The sequence below is a fragment of the Neovison vison genome, chromosome 6, assembly GCF_020171115.1.
Source record: "Neovison vison isolate M4711 chromosome 6, ASM_NN_V1, whole genome shotgun sequence".
NCBI classification, from domain to species: Eukaryota; Metazoa; Chordata; class Mammalia; order Carnivora; family Mustelidae; genus Neogale; species Neogale vison.
Genome location: NC_058096.1, coordinates 8,642,138 through 8,662,078, shown reverse-complemented (window position 1 = coordinate 8,662,078; position 19,941 = coordinate 8,642,138). Strand labels below are relative to the sequence as shown.

At 38.4% G+C, this 19,941-nt stretch overlaps 1 protein-coding gene across 1 annotated transcript in view; it reads left to right on the top strand.

Annotated features, from left to right (window-relative positions):
- The window catches only part of MORC3 (MORC family CW-type zinc finger 3), a 44,123-nt gene extending 34,253 nt beyond the window's left edge, over window positions 1–9,870 (top strand). Inside the window, exons 15-17 of the mRNA XM_044250944.1 lie at window positions 2,914–3,802; window positions 5,157–5,314; window positions 8,372–9,870. Coding sequence (XP_044106879.1) covers window positions 2,914–3,802; window positions 5,157–5,314; window positions 8,372–8,525 — 1,201 coding nt within the window. The 3' untranslated portion in view covers window positions 8,526–9,870. The remainder of the gene's footprint in view (window positions 1–2,913; window positions 3,803–5,156; window positions 5,315–8,371) is intronic.
- Window positions 9,871–19,941: the final 10,071 nt, after the last annotated feature.

The following is a 19,941-nucleotide window of genomic DNA, read 5'->3' as shown; positions in this document are numbered from 1 at the left end:
AGGTGGCTCATTCAGAGGGAATAGAATGAATACAGGTGAAGAAGAAAGCATGATGCGACGCCTGGGTGGCTCAGTTGGTTAAGCTGCTGCCTTCGGCTCAGGTCGTGATCTTAGGGTTCTGGGATCGAGTCCCACATCGGGCTCCTTGCTCAGCAGGGAGCCTGCTTCTCTCTCTGCCTCTGCCTGCTGCTCTGCCTGCTTGTGTTCTCCCTCTCTCTTTCTCTCTGACAAATAAATAAGTAAAATCTTCAAAAAAAAAAGAAAGCATGATGCCAGTGAACTAGGGGATCAGATTGACTACACTTGGTCTTTTTTGTTGAAAGACAAACATTGAAAACTGTTTGCTGAGATAGTAAGATGAGATTTTCTGAGAGGTTTTGTAGGCTTCATTAAATTCTCAGAGGGATTTTTGACATCCAAAAGGATTAGAAATAACTGCGTTTATGCATATATATATTATATATATATATATATCAAGAGGACATGTTCTAAAATAGTTTGCTGTTTGTAGCCTACATTTTAGGGGCATGTTTTGGGGCTGGATTGCTACTTAATTAAGAACTGTGAATTTTTTTTTTTAATAGTCTCCTTAATTTTCTTGGCTTTTCTTCTTAAAGATGGATCCAAACAAAGTAAGAAAAAGTAAAACCTGTAAAGTTTACAGATAGAAAATAATGGAATTTCTTCTTTTTTTTTTTTTTTAAAGGTGGGTACAGAGTGAGATGGGGGGAGAGAGAAAATGTGAAATAGGCTCCACACCTAGCATGAGCCCAGCAGCGGGGCTCAGTCTCACAACCCTGAGATTATGACCTGATCCGAAATCCAGAGTCCTGCATTTAACCAGCTGAGCCACCTAAGGTGCCCCTGGAATTTATTCTTTAAAGTGATTTATTCCATCTAAGTGAAATAAGAAAATAGAAAAATTTTTTATTAATTTTTAAAGCTTAAAGAATTTGAAATTTGAATTTGAGAAAAATACAAGTTTTTTTTTTTAATAATATATATGTTTTAAAAATAAAACCAAACACTTTGGAAAGGTAGTACCTAAACTAAGTCTTGAGAAGGACATATAGGAATTAGCCTCATAAGAAAAATAACAGGGCGGTTCCCAGTTAAGTGATTAACTCCATGGAGTTAATGCACCAAACTCAGAATCATTGGGTACTTCTTTTTTTTTTTTTTTTTTTAAAGATTTTATTTATTAATTTGACAGAGAGAAATCACAAGTAGACGGGGAGGCAGCCAGAGAGAGAGAGAGATAGGGAAGCAGGCTCCCTGCTGAGCAGAGAGCCCGATGTGGGACTCGATCCCAGGACCCTGAGATCATGACCTGAGCCGAAGGCAGCGGCTTAACCCACTGAGCCACCCAGGCACCCCACAACCATTGGGTACTTCTTAAGGCAGAAAACAGGAGACTTGTTTGAGAGTTTAAGGAAGAGTAGTTCTCTAGACCTCTTCATAACCTGCCAAATCTGGTGACGTGGCTTCTCCTCTGTCAGAATGTAGGATGTTTTCCTTCTGGAGCAGTTTCACATTTCACATGCTGAAGATGTGGGTGAGCCACTCTTTTGAAAGAGGAGGTGTAAGGGAAAGTGAGTACTAAATGATGACGAATTCCCCCTCCACTTTCCCTCATTGGGCCCCCAGGGGAAAAGCCTTGGGTGGTGCTGATGGTTTGAGCACCACATGGCCAGCATTCACTGCTTCTAGTCGGTCTCACCTGAAACATAAAGAGAGACAGAGATCACTAGGTGTACAAACTGAAACAAAGGCAGTAGAGGAAACCCTGTGGAATTTACTGGGAGGCGGGTAGGTGTGGAACAAACACATTTCTTAGAAAAGATAAGCAGGTAGAGGGTAGAAAAAGGAAAAAACAAGGTACAGGAGGGTCAACATCTGAATAAGGGAGTTTCAGAATGGGAGATCAGAGAAAACAAAGGGGAGGGAATAGTAGGACTTAAAATACACAGCAAAAATATGTGGAAAAAGATCCATTCTAAGAAACATGAAATTTTCGTACACCAGGGAAAATTTTTTCAGGGAGGGAAAACACAAGTTAGCCTTCAAGAAGATCAGGAATTAGAATGGCAGGAACACCGAATGGTACATAACAGTGGAATGATGCTTTTAAAGTTTTGAGAAAGTAATTTTCAACCTTGAAGTCTATATAAAAACCAAGCCAACAGTAAAATTGAGATGTGAATAAAGATCTTTCATCATATAACCTTTCACATTTTTTACATTCTGTATACTGTTTCTCAAGATTTTATTGGAGATTGCACCCCCTTGATAATGAGGGAGTAAAGCCAAGAAACAGAAGAACTGAGATGGAAGAAATCGGGAGGGCTATCACCTAGGGCCCAAACAACAAACCAGTACAGATAACCCGCTGAGGGGGGCAGGAAGTATCAATTGGTGGTAAATTCACAGAAAACTCAGTCGATGATGATAATGAGGCGGTTTTTAATGCCAGGAAAATGGAAGGATAGGGCATGCTGATTTAGTCTGTGGCTCACCTCTGATCATTGAGCATTGATAAAAATGACGATGAGCAAATGGAAATGGCAGAGCCCTTCACTGGGCGCTGGAACACAAGGATCAGACCTGGGCTGGGGACAGGTCATTCTCATTGGGCCGTGTGTACCTTGAGGTGCCCAGAGGCCATCTAGTGAAAGGGAGTTCGGCAGTATCCAGAGCTGCTGCTTTACGGCGAGCTAAGTAGTCTAATTGTTTCCTCAGCTGTGCAGGAGAAAATCCTCTACTTCATTAAATCATTGAGCAGTACTGTATAATCATTTTTTAAAATGAGCGTGGACATTTCTTACAATTTCAAGATTGATTATTTCAGGGTCATCTATTTTGTTCATTTCTATATTTTATGGTCTTATATTTTATATATCAAATTTTTTCCAGCCTGAAACGGAGACTTTCTACTCGTTCATCCATTTTGAATGCAAAGACGCGGAGACTGAGTAATCAAGCATTTGAAAATTCAACTTACAAAGATGATGATGATGAAGACGTCATCATTTTAGAAGAGAACAGTACTCCCAAACCCGCCGTAGACCATGACATTGAAGTGAAATCAGAGCAGAGTCACATCGAGCAAAGTGGTCATCAGGTGGAGCCTGTGGCTGATAAGGAACCTTGTGCCCAGACTGGTTCATCCGGCATCTCATCATCCAGGTGTGATCAGGGAACTACTGCAGCCACCCAGACAGAAGCCCCGAATGTAGTTGTTAAAAAGGAAGAAGCACTCGAAGATGAGATAGACGCGCGAAATGACGCAGCTGTGCCGCCAGCCTGTGTGGAGGCTGAAGGGAAGACACAAGAAACCCAGGAAACCTTTGATAAATCTGCAGGTGATGCTAGTTGCCAGTTAAATGAACTGAGAAATGAGCTGCTTCTAGTTACCCAAGAAAAAGAAAATTATAAAAGACAGTGTAATGTGTTTACTGACCAAATCAAAGTGTTACAACAGAGGATACTGGAAATGAATGACAAATACGTGAAAAAGGAAACTTGTCATCAATCTACCGAAACTGATGCTGTGTTTTTGCTTGAAAGTATTAATGGCAAATCTGAAAGTCCGGACCATGTGGTATCTCAGTATCAGCAAGCTTTGGAGGAAATAGAAAGGCTGAAAAAACAGTGTAGTGCTTTGCAACACGTGAAGGCCGAATGCAGTCAGTGTGCCGGTAATGAGAGCCGAAGTGAAGTGGATGAAATGGTCGTGCAGCTCGATGACGTGTTTAGACAGCTGGACAAGTGCACTGTGGAGAGGGACCAGTACAAAAGTGAGGTGAGTGTATCATTCCGCGTAACGGAAGTCCTGGGAGTCCCAGGGAGTCTGTAAACCACAAAGAATAGTCAGTTGCTAGATTGGAATAAATTAATATTTCCATGTACTGACTGTTGCCCAGCGGCTTCTTGGCTGGGGAGTGGTCCTCCTGGGGGCGCATGGAAATGTGTGTTGAGGAGAGGCATTGCTAGAACTTACTGGGTGATGACCAGGCATGGTCATTTCCTGTAGCGTACTGGAAATTGCTGTGTAATGAGGGATTGTCCTGCTCAAAATACTGTTCTCTTTCCCATTGAGCCAGTCGGTTGCTAAATATAGGGAACGTCACATCCATTATTAATAGGCCTTGCAATAATCATACAAGATAGGTGATGATGTCCTCATTTTATAGTTTAGTTTACAGTTTAGTTACGATTTAGTTACGATTAGGTCTGTTGACAGATGACGGAAAACATCATAGGACCGTGGCAGTTCCACAGGTAACTCAGACAACAAGCTTCTACTTTGTTGCTTCGCTTCTCAGCATGCCGTTATGATCAGAGGTGGCCTCCGGGTCCAGTTCTCATATATCTGTGTTCTGAGCAGCAGGAAAGAGGAGGGGTGCGTTTCCTAGAAGTTGCTGACATTCTCCCTGTCAGAACCTAGTCACCTGGCTGATGGGTACTTTGGAAGTACGGTCTTTATTCAGGGGTTCTTCTGAGGAAGGAGGAGAAAAATGGTAGATGTCAGGAGACAGGTAGTAAGTAGCCTCTGCATGTACCCGCCATTCAGATTTGGAGAGTTCCTTTAAGAAGCATGTATTTTATGTATCGTATTAATGTAGTGTTTGAAAGAAGGTTTTTCTACTAAAGAATTTGAAAATGATAGGCTGATGCTGTACTGCCCCTTCTTCCTGGAAGCTCACTCAAACATCTTGGTGTATTGGCTTAGAGTTAGATGACCAAATAGGCAAAAAATCGATAGGAGCTTTCGGTTCTGACTTAGAGCTGGTGAGTGTGCAAGAAATGAAAGTCACTTTGATGTTGACATAATTCAGGCATTTTTATCTTGGTTTTCCAGTTTTTAGGTACCATTTGTTTTCAGTCAAGTGGTAATTAACATTTTGTATTCTCTAACTGTGACAAGAGGTGGAGATGAAACTCAAATGAAGCTTTGTTTATAGAAAGCTAGTGTGGGTGGGTTTTTTGCCCTTTTTTGACGGTGATTTTCATCTAGCTACATTTCCTAGCTTAAATTTGTACTTTGGCATTAGTACTTTTAAGTTTAATTTTAGCATTGGTATTTTTAAGTTTTATTTTTATTAGTATTTTTAAGTTTCAAGTTTAATTTTACAGTTATGAATTTTTTTTGTCAGGTTGAATTATTGGAAATGGAAAAATCACAAATCCGTTCACAATGTGAAGAACTGAAAACTGAAATTGAACAATTAAAATCTACAAATCAACAGTTAGGAGCAGATGTTTCAACTTCAAGTAACATTGAGGAGTCTGTAAATTACACTGATGGGGAAAGGTAATATTACATGAGGCACGACTCTGGGGCTACCCTCTGGTTAGCGTGATGCTTGCTAGCACACCTCAAACAGTTACCGTTCTATCAAAAGAACACGATCCTTCTCTTCAAGGAATGAACAGTGTAGGTTCAACTTAAGTGAAATAGGAATTTGGAAAGAATGAAGCGTTTGATCAGTTAGAGCGGTTTGGAATGCTGTTTGGGAAAAGTGGAAATTGAGTTAGATATCAAAGAAGGTGTTGAATTTGGCCATGACTAGAAGATAAGGGACTATTTCATGAAACTTACATTTTCACTTGGATTTCTTTTACTTGTGTACTTGCCATTTCTTCATGGTTTTCTGTTCTCATTTTACTACATGCCATCCCCAGTGTTAACTTTTAGGTAATCAGAAAATTACTAGAAATTGCCATTGTACAGGTGATTACTAGGAAGAAGTTCTTCTGTGAAAGTAAGAAAATGATTTCCCTATCTCAGGAAGATATAAAATGGGCTTGGGGTGTTGCTTCAGTTTGAAGTGTCGGAGAGGCAGACGTTCAGGTGGGAGGCCATGATGGTGCTCGTGGTGTGTTGATGACTTAGCATCGGAAAGCAATCATTAAAGGCTAAACCTGGACAACTCTTCCTGCTCATACAGTATGACTTCCGACCTAAAAGGCACTGTTGTTGAGAAATAATCTCCTACCATCCTCAGTTGACATCAATTATATTATTACCTTGTTTTTTAAGTGAAGTTTTTGAAGGATTTCAATAAATTTCTTCATGGAAATGGGGTAGATCAGTATGTAAAAGCCTAGAGGGCAAACGTCAGAAGAAAATCCCAAATGGTTTTTCTCAAAATGGGAACCACAAGCATCTGTGGTGCTTGTAGAAACGCAAATCCTTGGCCTACTCTGCAGCTTATTAAATCGGAAATTTAAACAGTCTCAGATAATTCTCTTGCCACATCGACATTTGGGTAACCGATGATTATTTATTTATTTATTTATTTACTTTTAACTAATCTTTCAAATTTGTGCTTTCCAAAATAGTACAGGAATATGTGGCTTAGTGACCCTTGAAATCTAGCTAGTCTGAATTGAGATGTGCTTTAAATATAAAAAATAATAATTTTGAAGCCTAAGGAAGAAAAAGAATGTGTAGAATACCTCACATTAATAATGTATTTTGATTTTGCGGTAAAATATTTTAGTTACATTGGGTTAAATATATAACTGCAATTAAATTTATAGCTGCATTTTGCTTTTTACTCTAGCTCTGTGAACATTTTAAATTGCGTATGGAGCTCGCAGTATTTTTTTTTTTAAAGGTTTTATTTATTTATTTGACACACAGAGCAAGATCACAAGTAGGCAGAGAGGCAGGCAGAGAGAGAGGGAGAAGCAGGTTCCCCACTGAGCAGAGAACCTGAGGCAGGGCTCGATCCCAGGACCCTGAGATCTGATCTGAGCCGAAGGCAGAGGCTTTAAGCCACAGAGCCACCCAGGCACCCTCTTCGCAGTATTTCTCTTGGACAGTGCTGTTCTGTACATTAAAAATAAGAATCTATGGCAGGTTCAGTAGATAGGAGAAATTAGCCAGGGAAAATCAAAAGACTTAAAGGAAAGGATATGTAAGAGGATCATTGGGTCATACTAGTCTTTTATGTACTTTTCATGTAGATAACAGGTTGTGGTTACAACAAAAGGGGTGTTCTTGGTAAGGATATAGGATGGCTAACAACTTCTGGAAAGCAAAGCAGAGAAATGTTTGAACCATGGGCCTCTGGTCAAAGATGAATGAGGAAGCTTGGACAAAAAATGGCTGGAGTGGGAATGATGTAAAACTTTATCCAGGGGCCAGTGCAGTCTTAACCATCCAGGCTCACAGAACATCTTCTATATCACGTTACTGTGCATTGTCGACTTAGGGAAGAGCATCTTGCTTCTTCAGACATTTCCGCCTTAAATCAGTACTAAGCTATACGTGGGCTGTTTATATTTGGGAGAGGGGCAGAATAAGAGCAACCAACATGCAGTTTCCATGTTTCACTCAATCTTTGAGGCAAAGGCTACTGAATAATTGTAGGCCTTCAAAAAGTCTAGGGTGTTGGGGGTGCCTGGGTGGTTCAGTTGGTTGAACATCCAACTTTTGATCTCAGCTCTGGTCTTGATCTCAGGGTTGAGAGTTTGGATCCCAACTAGCTTAGCATGGAGCCCATTTTAAAATAAATAAATAAAGTCTAGGATGTTGATCTATTCAGTACATGTATATAAATTTGGAAGGAATGATAATGATCACATCTAATCCAGGGATTCCCAGTGTTTTCAGTAAAGCACCATTCCCTATAAATGCATAGTAAAATGGATCATCAGTGAACTTTAGCATATGAGAGGTTCAAAGAAGACTTTTTTTTAAAGGTTTTTATTTATTTGACCGAAAGAGCACAAGTAGGCAGAGCGACAGGCAGAGGGAGAGGGAGAAGCAAGCTTTCTGCTGAGCAGGGAGCCCCATATGGGGCCTGATGCCCGGACCCTGGGATCATGACCTGAGCTGAAAGCACTCACTTAACTGACTGGGCAACCCAGGTGTCCCAGAAGGATCAGAAAAGTCTTGATTTTAAAAAACTGTTTAATGTTATTTAGCCCCAAATTTTGTAAGTTTAGTTGATCACAGAACCATTTTTCTTTCACACAAGGGTGGCTGTCTCATAGAACCTGTTTTAGAGAACGATTCAGTTTTTATTTTCCTCAAAAGCTGAAATATGGGGAGATGCGTTCTTGTTCTGAGACCAGTGATCTCACTACTATATCACCGCTGTTTTCCAGGTGACAATATTTTGTATTACAAATAACACCTTGTAATTATCTGTATTTTACCAGTCCATGGTTTCTCTAATAGCAAGTTAAAATTGTATTAGTTAGAACCAAACAGAGCCACTAGTTTTATCTACTTACCAAGGTATTAATGGATTATTAAAGTAAGTGAATTCATGTTTCCCCTAAAATATAGGCCCCACCTGAATTGTTAAACTGTGTTATAATGTTCATCTAATAGACGTAATCTTTGTATTTGCAGCCTCAAACTTCGATCTCTTCGAGTTAACGTAGGACAGCTGTTGGCCATGATTGTACCTGATCTCGATCTCCAGCAAGTGAATTATGACGTTGATGTGGTTGATGAAATTTTAGGACAAGTTGTTGAACAAATGAGTGAAATCAGTAGTACTTAAAGTCTACTTGATGTGAGACAATAAATATATTTGCTCAGTCCTGTGGTTGTATAGCTTTCAGAGTGGAAACACTTTCCTTTTATAGATACGACAGGTGACAGACGGAAAAACCAGGATCTTTACTGTATCCTATGCATTCAGGTGTGCTCACAAGTACTGTGGGCACATGTACCACACCTTTTGAAATGCCTGAGAATCATTCTTACAGAACAGCTGAACAGCTCACTCATGATTCTGTTTTGAAGTGTAAATACTTGTAATTAAGTCTGCACATATTTTTTTATTACCCTAGAGGACTTAAGTGTTTTCCACCGAGAGCTTTTCAGGTTGCCCCTAACCTTTGTGCAATTTTTTCTGGTTCCCAAAGTGTATTTTTCTCTGAAGTGAGGGCCGTGCCATAATATAAATGGAAATGTTACCTTTGATTTTCCTACAGAAAAGTTTAAACAGGATTTTTAAAAAATGGAATTACGCTCCTGATAAGGTGTAAGTGAATTGAACATTAATGTTTCTTTTCTATAAATTCTTATCTCCTGAAATATTTTATTCATGGAAATAAGGTAAGCAGAAACTGTTCATTTTGTCAGGATTTTCCTTGTGCTGAGATTGCCAATCATGGTTAAATGCAGTGTTTTTATAGAACAAAGAAACAATCTTCAGTATAAAAAAGCATCAAAAATATTAAATGTCCCACCACATTTACTTTGAAGCCCATTTTTGGCTGCTTAGTCAGCATGGAGTGGGCACAGCAATTGTTTAATATTTCTTTTTGTGAAATTTCCTGTACAGCCTTTTGTAGGATTACTACAGGTTAATGAGAGTTGAGGAAGACAGTCTTTCTCACACAGTACAGCATACCTTTCATTATATTACAGAGCTAAGTGTTTTATGTCCTGGAGGTAAGCAGCAAACTGCCCTAGGATTATAGTATTACATGCCATAAAAATTATGCTTTATTGGTCCCTTGTTTGTGCAATTTTAAAGAGATGGCTTTCTATTAAGTATAACTATGTATATATAACTAAGAATCATATTTTCCACAACTGAAATGTGCATTATTTTTTTTTCAAAGTTTTATCATTGCTTATTTATTTTTACTTTTGTTTCTGAACATTCAATACATGTTTCTTTTATATGTATGCTTAATTACATGTCTTTCATATACAATATTAAATTTTTACTGTACATTAACTTCTAGAAAAGGCAAATAAATGAAGGTTGTTTTTATTTGCTTGATAAAATAATTGAAAGTGTATTTTTGGTATGAAGCTGGTTTTCTGTCCTGATTGTATCTGCTCAATTTTAAAATATCTTGTAATAAAATAAAAATATATATAATGGCTAATTCTTCAGATACTACTTTTAAAGAATTCTATATTCAGATTATATTTTGGAAACAAACTGTCCTTTGAAGACCCTCAAGTTGAGCTCATTTTAAAATCTATATTAATTACAAGTTCTATTTAGGAGACCAAGAGTGTTTCCATTAACACTCTAAAAACTGAGCTCATCTTGAGAGAGTGCGTGCGTGTGTACATGTATTTTACATTCAAGAAGAGACTCTTTCTGTAAATCGTTTAGCCTAAAGAAACCTTGCTTAAATGATAGCAGCAATGTAGAGCATGTCTAAGTTTGTGAATATTTATGTAGCAGTTCTTTCTGGAATTTGCTATTTTTCCCTTCTTTGGGTCAGCTATATTCTTGCAAAAATCTGTATTTTATATGGCTATTATCTTGCTTTTAATGGGAAAGTCATAGGATTAGTAAGTTTGCTTGCTAAATTGATTCTTTGGAAGTACTTACATATTTTTCACCCTTTAAGAAAATATTGCCAAGATGTAATTCTTTGAAAATGTAACTAACAAAATTTAACAGAACAACAACATGAGCTTTCATGTATATATCATATTTAGGTAGTGATATCTATCTTTTGTTGTTAAGTTAAATTTGTAAAACACTAGTGGGAGGACAGTGGTGTTTAAAGTCAGTATGAGGAAGTAAACCAGCATCATCCACAATCCCTGCAAACAGGACGCAGGAGTGGTGTGTGGCATATTATTGTGTCTTTTTGGAGGGGCCTCAAATTCCTAATGTGGGCAGGTACTGCTGGGGATTCTGCCCATGGTCTCAGACACTTAATTCTTGTGATCAACAGCCCATTAGTTCATTATTTGTCATCGAAGGATAATTAAAGTGATAATCCGGTGGTTTTCACCCCTCGTTGCCTATTAGAATCATCTGGGGGGGTTTTAGGCTTCCCATGCAAGGATGCATCCCATACTAATTAAGTTAAGAGTCTGGGGTTGGGCCTAGATACTAAGTATTTTTTTAAAAGCTTCCCAGTGAGCCATCAGAGCTGAGAACCATTGATCTTTACCTTCCTGGGATGAGTGTTTACAACTGTTGAACTCGGTTCCTAAAACAAACTCGGGGATTTGCACAGCCGATTTCTCACTGAGGTGAGCAAGGAGAGGAAAAAGGAAACACAGTTGGTGTCCAAGTTAGAAGTGTAAATGGGGCAGAATGGTCTAAAGTGAAAGGAGTTACCCAATGCTTCCCTAAGGTTAACCACTGTTGCTTTTCGTGTGTCCTTCCAGAAAATATTAGCTGCGTACGTATACACGTTCATATATATGCATTCAGTTTATATTCAATTTTATATCTTTATATTTGATTATATATTTGTATCTCAAGTTTTCACAAAGATGGTACACCATATACTTGGTTATCTTGACATTTCCATGTTACTTCTTTGAACAGGTTTGGCAACATTCTATGGTCTGCATATACTCCTAACACTCAGTGATTTCTCATGTTTTTGACATTACAAAATACGCTACCATGAAAATTAATACACACCACACACACTTTTACCCAGAGTGTAAATTCTTTGCAGTGAATATTGCTAATTCAAAGAGTGTATGCTATGTAACTTCTAATAAATGTTACCATGCAAAAATGAATTTAAACTCCTATGAAAAATAAATGTATGAGTGTTTTTTTCCTCTATCCATCAAATTTACTAATCTGACATATGAGAAAAAATGACAGCCTGCATTCTTTGTCTTGGCTGAACATGGTTGCTTTCATGTTTTATTGACCATTGTAATTTCTCTTTTCTGTGTACTGTATCATACTGTTTGTCTGTTCTTTTCTATTGGGTTCTTTGTTTTAACTGCTTTAAAGGAACTAAAAGCCTGTGCTAACGTAGCCACAAACACCATCCACACAACTAGCTTTCAGAAAATTCACCATAGCTTAAATCTTACTGTGTACACTGTCTTCATAAATACTGGAGAGGAGTGAGGGACCCACTGGGTTCACGTTTTTCCATACATTTGTCTTTCAGATTGGACACTGACCACAATTCAGAAAAGGAATGCTAGTATATCTATATATATGATACTTAGAATTAAGCTTTGTGATCACAGAGTTAATTTCCGTCTGGCCTATAGGGAGGAAGTCGAGACCAGAGGAGAGTCTTGGTAAATCAAGCCATTGGGACACAGGTGGTTGTTACATGAATGAAGTCCCAGAGAATGAATTAGCTCTTCTCAAACTGAAGTAGGAGTCGCAAGTCCAGAAAGTTTTGTACACATTCTAATAATGAGTTGTGAGTAAGTGCAATTTCCTAGTTCACACATGTACAAGTTGAACCCCAGGCTTCCTTGTTAATTTCGTGCAAAGCGATCAGGACTCAGTATCCTGGTAATAATACATAGAACAGGTTTAAATTTGACTCAAAATAACTTTTACGCCAACCTGACTAATATTTAGGTTATGAATATCTCTGCTACGCAGCTATCCAGAATTTGGCTGTAATCTTCCTAACAAAATGCTTTATATTCATAAAGTCTGTGAGTCAACAGCCTTCCTAATCTCCCATGGGTTTCCTGGTAAATGCTGTTAACAGTTGTGGCCAGAGTTTTGAAAGTTAGTACTGTGATCTAAACCAAAGCGGACTCAAAGCAGTTTGTGTATATAACGTGGAGCTCACGGAGGCAGTGAGCTACTGCAGAGCGTTGTTGCCAGTTCGCTGTACGGCAGCTCATTCTCCGGGAGAGGTGTTTGTAGACTTGCAGTAGGACCCTGAGTTCCAGGGCTGTGAACTGACTGAGCAGCCAACAGCAAGAGAAGTGACACAGTCACGTAAAGACACCTGTTCTCTCTTTTCCTGGTAGGGAAATACAGGGGTCTAGCACAATAACTTACTATATATTATTTAGTAGTAGTAATAATAGTTAAATAATTATAAAATATGTAATCCTAGCAGTATATACTGTTCAGTATAATCACTCTTAACCAGTAGTTTCTCACTACTCACTAATTTAGTTTTCTTAAATTGATTTTTTTCAGTCTCATATTTTAAACTCTGTTATGGGAATTTCCAAATGTATACAGCAATACAGAAACTCAGGTGTCTGGGTGGCTCAGTCGGTTAAGACTCTGCCTTCGGCTCAGGTCATGATCTCAGCAGCCTGGGAACAAGCTCCATGTCAGCCCCATGCTCAGCCGGGACTCTGCTTCTCCCAGTCATGCTCACCTTGCTCATTCTCTCAAATCTTGAAAGAAAGAAAGAAAGAAAAGAAACTATTTTAATGAACTCCCATATACCCATACATGGTCAGTCTTGTTGTAATTACCTATACTCCCATTTACTTAAACCCCTTCCATGATATTTCTCGTGTGTGTTACAAATATTAACTCATTAATTTTTTTTATTATTGCAGAAAAAGAAAACTTTCCTAACTAACTGTTAAGGATGAGTTGCATTAAGTACATTCACATTGTTATGCACCATCGCCACTATCCATTTCCAGACCTTTTTTTATTTTTATTTTTATTTATTTATTTGACAGAGATCACAAGTAGGCCGAGAGGCAGGCAGAGAGAGAGGAAGGGAAGCAGGCTTCCTGCTGAGCAGAGAGCCCAATGCAGGGCTCCATCCCAGGACCCCGGGATCATGACCTGAGCCGAAGGCAGAGGCTTAACCCACCGAGCTACACAGGCGCCCCCAGAACTTTCTCATCCTAAACAAATTGTATCCAGGAAACAATAACTCTCCATTCCTCCCTGCCCCTGGTAACCTCTCTTTTCGGTGCATGAATTTGCTTATTCTAGGTACTTCATATCAGTGGAAACAAGGATATTTGTCTTTTTGTGTCCAGCTTATTTCACTTTCCATAACATTTTTAAGGTTCATCCATTTTGCATGTATCAATTTCATTCCTTTTTAAGGCTGAATATTTCATTGTATGTGTGTACCACATTTTGAAACTCATTTTTTTGTCCATGAATATTTGGGGTGCTTTCACCTACTTACTATTAAGGATAATGCTGCTATGAACATTGTTGCTTAAGTATCTGAGTCTTTGTTTTTAATTCTTTGGGTAACATACCTAGGAGTGGAATCGCTGAATTATGTGATAACTCTTCATGTAAGTGTTTGAAGAATAACCAAACTATTTTCCACAAAGATACACCATTTTACATGCCCACCAGCAATGCAGAAAGTGTTCCAGTTTTTTCACATTCTTTCCAACACTGATTTTTCTGGGTTTTCTGTTTGTTTCTGTTTTTAACATTAGCCGTGTAATGAGTGTGAAGGGTTACCATTATGGCTTTGATTTGCATTTCTCTCATGGCTAGTGATGTTACACTTCTTGTGTGTCTACTGGCCATTTGTATATGTTTGTAGAAATGACTGCAGGTTCTTTGCCCATTTTGGCTGGCTTGTTTATTTTTTACTTTTGATTTGCAGGATATGATTTTGTAAAAAAAATATATTCTGGATATTAGTCCCTTATGAGATAGATGATTTGCAAATATTTTCTTCCATTCTGTGGCTTGTCTTTCCATGCTTGAGTTTTAATTTTGGTGAATTTGAACTTAATTATTTTGTTACCGGTGCTTTTGGTATCAGATCCAAGAGAAATCCTTGATCAATCCAATGTCCTAAAGATTTTTTTCTGTTTTCATCTGAGAATTTCATAGTTTTTATATAGCTTTTATATTTAGGTCCTAACCCATTTTGAATTAGTTTTTGCATATAGTGTAACATTTCAACTTCATTTTTGTGTACATGGAATCCAGTTTTCCCAGTAACATCTTTTGAAAAAAACTCTCCCCCATTGAAAAATAATCTCACTTTTCTCAAAAATTGACCACATAAATGAGGGTTTATTTCTGGGCTCTGTATCCCACTGGTCTGTATGTTCTTAGACTAGTACCACACCATTGTGATTACTGTATCTTTCTGGTTAAGTTTTGTCATGAAGTGTGAGTCCTCCAACTTTGTCCTTCTTGAAGATTGTTTTGGACATTAGGGGTCCCTTAAAATTTCATATGAATTTTAGGACAGGTTTTGTATTTCTACAAAACATGCCATTGGGATTCTGATAGCGGTTGTACTGAATCTATAGATTATTTGGGGTACCACTGACATCTTAACAATATTAAGTCTTCCAATCCATGAACATGGGATGTCTTTCCATTTATTTATGTCTTCTTTAATTTCAGCAATTTTTAAAAAAGATTTTATTATTTGACAGAGCACAAGCAGGCAGAGTAGAAGGCAGAGGATGAGGGAGAAGAGGGCTCCCCGCTGAGCAGAGAGCCAAACGCAGGGTTTGGTCCCAGGATCATGACCTGAGTCCAAGGCAGATGCTTAACCAAGGAGACACCCAGGTGCCCCTCAGCAATGTTTTGTGGTTTTTATTATACAAGTCTCTCATTTCCTTGATTAAGTTTATTTCCAAACATTTTATTCCTTCTGATGCTTTTATAAATGGAATTGTTTTCTCAATTTCCTCTTTCTGAATGATAACTGTTACTGTTTAGAAAAGCACCTGATTTTTATGTGATTTTTTTTTTATCCCACAACTTTGCTAAATCTGTTTGTTAATCCAAACAGGGGTGTGTGTGTGTGTGTGTGTGTGTGTGTGTGTGTGTGTGTGTGTTGTATACTCCAGGATTTTCTACGTATAAGATCATGTTATCTACACAAAGGTAATTTGACTTCCGCCTTTCCAACTTAGCTTTTATTTCTTTTTCTTGCTTAGTTGCTCTGGCTGAAACTGTTAATACCATCTCAACTAGAAGTAAAATTGAACATTCTTGTCTTATTCCTGATCTCAGGGAAAGCTTTCTTTCCATCACCACTGAGATTGGCATTCGCTATGACTTTTCATATATTACATGTCTCATATTGAGGAAGTTTCCTTCTATTCCCCAGGTTATTGCTGTTTATTATTTTTAATCATGAAAGTATTTGAATTTTGTCAAATGCATTTTCCGTAGCAAGTGAAATGATCATGTGGTTTTGTTCCTTTTCATTCTCTAATGTGGATTACATTGATTTTTGCATGTGGAGCCATTCCAGCATTCCAGGAATAAATCCCATTTGGTCATGATGTATAATCTTTTCAGTATGTTGCTGAATGTGTTGTTGGTAGCATTTTGTTTAGATTGTTTTGCATCAATATTCGTCTTGGTCTGTTTTTCTTGTAGTGTTTGGCTTTGGTATCAGGGTATTGATGGCCTTATAGGATGAGTTAGTAAATGTTTCCTCCTCATTAATTTTTTGGGAAAGTTTGAGAAGGATTAATGTTAATTTTTCTGTAAATCGGTAGAATTCACTAGTGAACCCATCTGTCCAGGGCTTTTCTTTGTTGGAGGTTTTTGATTACTGATTCAGTTTTCTTACTAGTTTTTAGTATTCCGATTTTCTACTTCTTCATGATTAAGTTTTGGTAAACTGTGTGTTTCTAGGAATTTTTTTTTTTAAAGATTTTATTTATTTTATTTGACAGAGATTACAAGTAGGCAGAGAGGCAGGCAGAGAGAGAGAGGAGGAAGCAGGCTCCCTGCTGAGCAGAGAGCCCGACGCGGGGCTCGATCCCAGGACCCTGGGATCATGACCTGAGCCGAAGGCAGAGGCTTTAACCCACTGAGCCACCCAGGTGCCCCTGTTTCTAGGAATTTGACCATTCATATAGGTTAGCCAGTTTGCTAGAAGGCAGTTGTTCATAGTATTCTGTTTTTGTTCCACAGAATAATACTTTTTATTTTCATAACATCAGTAATAATGTCCCTTTTCTGATTTTAGTAATTTGAATATTCTTTATTTTCTTGTCAGTCTAGCTAAAGGTTTGTCACTTTTGTTGATTTGGTTTTAAGGCTTGTTTATTTGAGAGAGAGCATGAGAGAACGCGCGTGCGTGTGCACATATGTGAGCAGGGAGGGGGCAGAGGGAGAGCGAGATTCTCAAGCAGACTCAAGCATGACTCAAGCATGGTGCCCAACACAGGGCTCCATCTCATGACTCTCAGATCATTACCTGAGCCGAAATCAATAGTTGGATGTTTTAACCACTGAGCCACCCAGGTGCCCCAGTTTTGTTGATCTTTGTAAAGGACTGACTTTTAATTTTTATTTTCTCTATTGTTTTTTTTTTTTTAAAGATTTTTATTTATTTATTTATTTGACAGACAGAGATCACAAGCAGGCAGAGAGGCAGGCAGGCAGAGAGAGGAGGAAGCAGGCTCCCCGCTGAGCAGAGAGCCCGATGTGGGACTCGATCCCAGGACCCTGGGATCATGACCTGAGCTGAAGGCAGCGGCTTAACCCACTGAGCCACCCAGGCGCCCTATTTTCTCTATTGTTTTTCTGTTCTTTATTGACCCAAATTTAAAACAAATTCTTAACATATCATCTATAAATAATTCAATATTATTTTTAAAATATGAAATTTGAAATTTTCAATTTTAGATTTTAAATATGAGAATTTTAAACCACAAAGTAACACTATTATGCCTTAAATTTTAAAATATTTTTAAATTTTATTTATTTGACAGGGAGAGAGAGCACAAGCAGGGGGAGCCTCAGGAGAGGGAGGGGAGGGCAGGGAGTCTGATGTGGGGCCTGATCCTATGACTCTGGGATCATGAGCAGACACTTAACCAACTGAGCCACCCAGGCACCCCTTAATAACTTTAATATCAAATCTAGTCTGCATTTTTGGTCATTTCATAGTTATTTTTCCAAGTGGTTTGTTCAAGTTGGAATCCAAACAATCCACAAGTTGCTTTTGGTTGGTATGTCTCAGAGATTTCTTTCTTTATTTTTTATATTTTAAGATTTTACTTATTTGACACAGAGAGAGGATCACAAGTAGGCAGAGAGGTAGGCAGAGGGAGAGGGATGGGGAAGCAGGCTCCCCGCCGAGCAGAGAGCCCGATGTGGGACTCCATCCCAAGACCCTGAGATCATGACCTGAGCTGGAGACAGAGGCTTAACCCACTGAGCCACCCAGGCTCCGCTCTGAGGTTTCTTTAAATCTGTAGGTTCTTCTTCCTCTGTTTTACTACTTTTTAGTTGTTGGAGAAATCAGAACAGTTTTGAGAATTTTCCTGTTTTTGATACCATTGAATTTTTAGGAAAATCTTTCTTGTATTCCTATAAGCTGGTGGATGTACAGAGTTAATCAGATTCAAGTTCTTTTGTTTTACTTTGCTTTGTTCAAGAGAATCCTTCTTAGGTGGTTGCATCACCTAAGAAGATCACCTATGTTCTTTGTGTTGCATCACACAAAGAGGTACATTTTAGATATCCCTTTTTGTTATAGTAAGATTAATTATTTCTGTTCAGGTGTTATCATCTTGAATGATCCTTTATGAAGTTCCCTATCAGTCTTCACTGAACAATTTTAGTTTAGCATCCATTAATAATTGCTTCTGGATCTATTATTTTATTAGGAGTTGTGAAATGGTAGTAGTTATAGTTTATCATTCCTTCTGAATTGTGGGACATCTAAAAAGAAAACCTATTTAGTTACCCCAAGGCATATAGTTCATATAGATCTGGCAGGATAAATGTTTGGCTCATGCCTTGTTTCCCAAAGGTAACCAATGAGGCTTTTTGGTGCTGTTAATATCATTATGTATGAATAAATTTTAACATCTAATGTGTTTCAATCCACTGTGGCAATTTTTCAATGTTAAATTGTCTCACTGGCTACAGGTCTTCAAATTGGCTCCTATGTCCTTATTCTATAATCCTCATAGTCTTTGATAACTTTCTTGCTTTCTAGTATAATAAAGTATTTCAGGCTGGTCTAATACATTTCCTTTCTAGACCTGGAAACAGCCATTCATTCCTCCACAGAGCTGTGGTTCTTTTCAGGGGAAATGCTATTTAGAGACCATAACTGAGGCACAGACTTATTACGTCTGTTTTTAACAAGTGTTTATGACCACATCTGCTTATTGCAGTATAATGTATAACGTAAGCAATCCAGGTATAGAATGACCCCATAGCTTTGTACTCTCCAAAATGTTCTAAAAGCCAATATATATGTTTAAAAAAAAACCCCAAATTCTAAATTTTTGTTTGCAAAAGGAAGAAACCTGGTTAGGTTCAAGTGCAATGATATCCTGGGAGGGGTGCAGAGGGAGAGGGAGAAAGAAGAGGAGAAAGTTGGGGAGTGGGAGAGCCACCTGGAGGGGGCTGGCAGGCTCTCTTCTGCAAGGTTGCACAGGGCAGCACTCATTTTTCAAAGTCCCTTGGTCTTGAAGACCCAAAAACCTGCTGTTAGTCAGCACAAGGAGAATGTCCATCTGTCATCTCCTCTCAGCCAAGCTCCCAGACTAATATATGCAAGATTCCGGTTAATAAAGAATGAGAAAACTGCCTTTGAGACACACATGTCCATATGACCTCATTCACGTCTAAATACTTCTGGGTTTTTGCCCCACCCAGCTTTTCCCATCACCGGTCCCACTGTTCCCTCTTTGTGCCCCTATTGTAAACTGTGAGTGGCTTAAATTCCCATTTCCCAGAGACACTCATCTAAAACTCTATCACCTGAAGGCCATTTTATTATTTTATTTTAAAAATTATTTTTATTGACATATAATGTATTATTTGCCCCAGGGGTACAGGTCTGTGAATCGTCAGGTTTACACACTTCACAGCACTCATCATATCACATACCCTCCCCAATGTCCATAACCCAACCACCCTCTCCCTACCCCCGTCCACCCCCAACCCTGTTTGTTTTGTGAGATTAAGGGTCTCTTATCGTTTGTCTCCCTCCCGATCCCATCTTGTTTCATTTTATCCTTCCCTAACCCCAGCCCTCCCACCCTGTCTCAAATTCCTCGTATCAGAGAGATCATATGATAATTGTCTTTCCCTGGCTTATTTCACTCAGCATGATACCCTCTAGTTCCATCCACATTGTTACAAATGGCAAGATTTCATTTCTTTTGATCTGAAGCCCATGTTAAATGCCCTCTTCTCTTCAAACTTCCTTTGAGCCTTCAAATCCAAAATAATCACGGCCTCAGAACTGTAAGAGCACATTGTTCCTTACACATTTTTTTCACAGTCCTTTTTAAAATAATTATTTGCATAC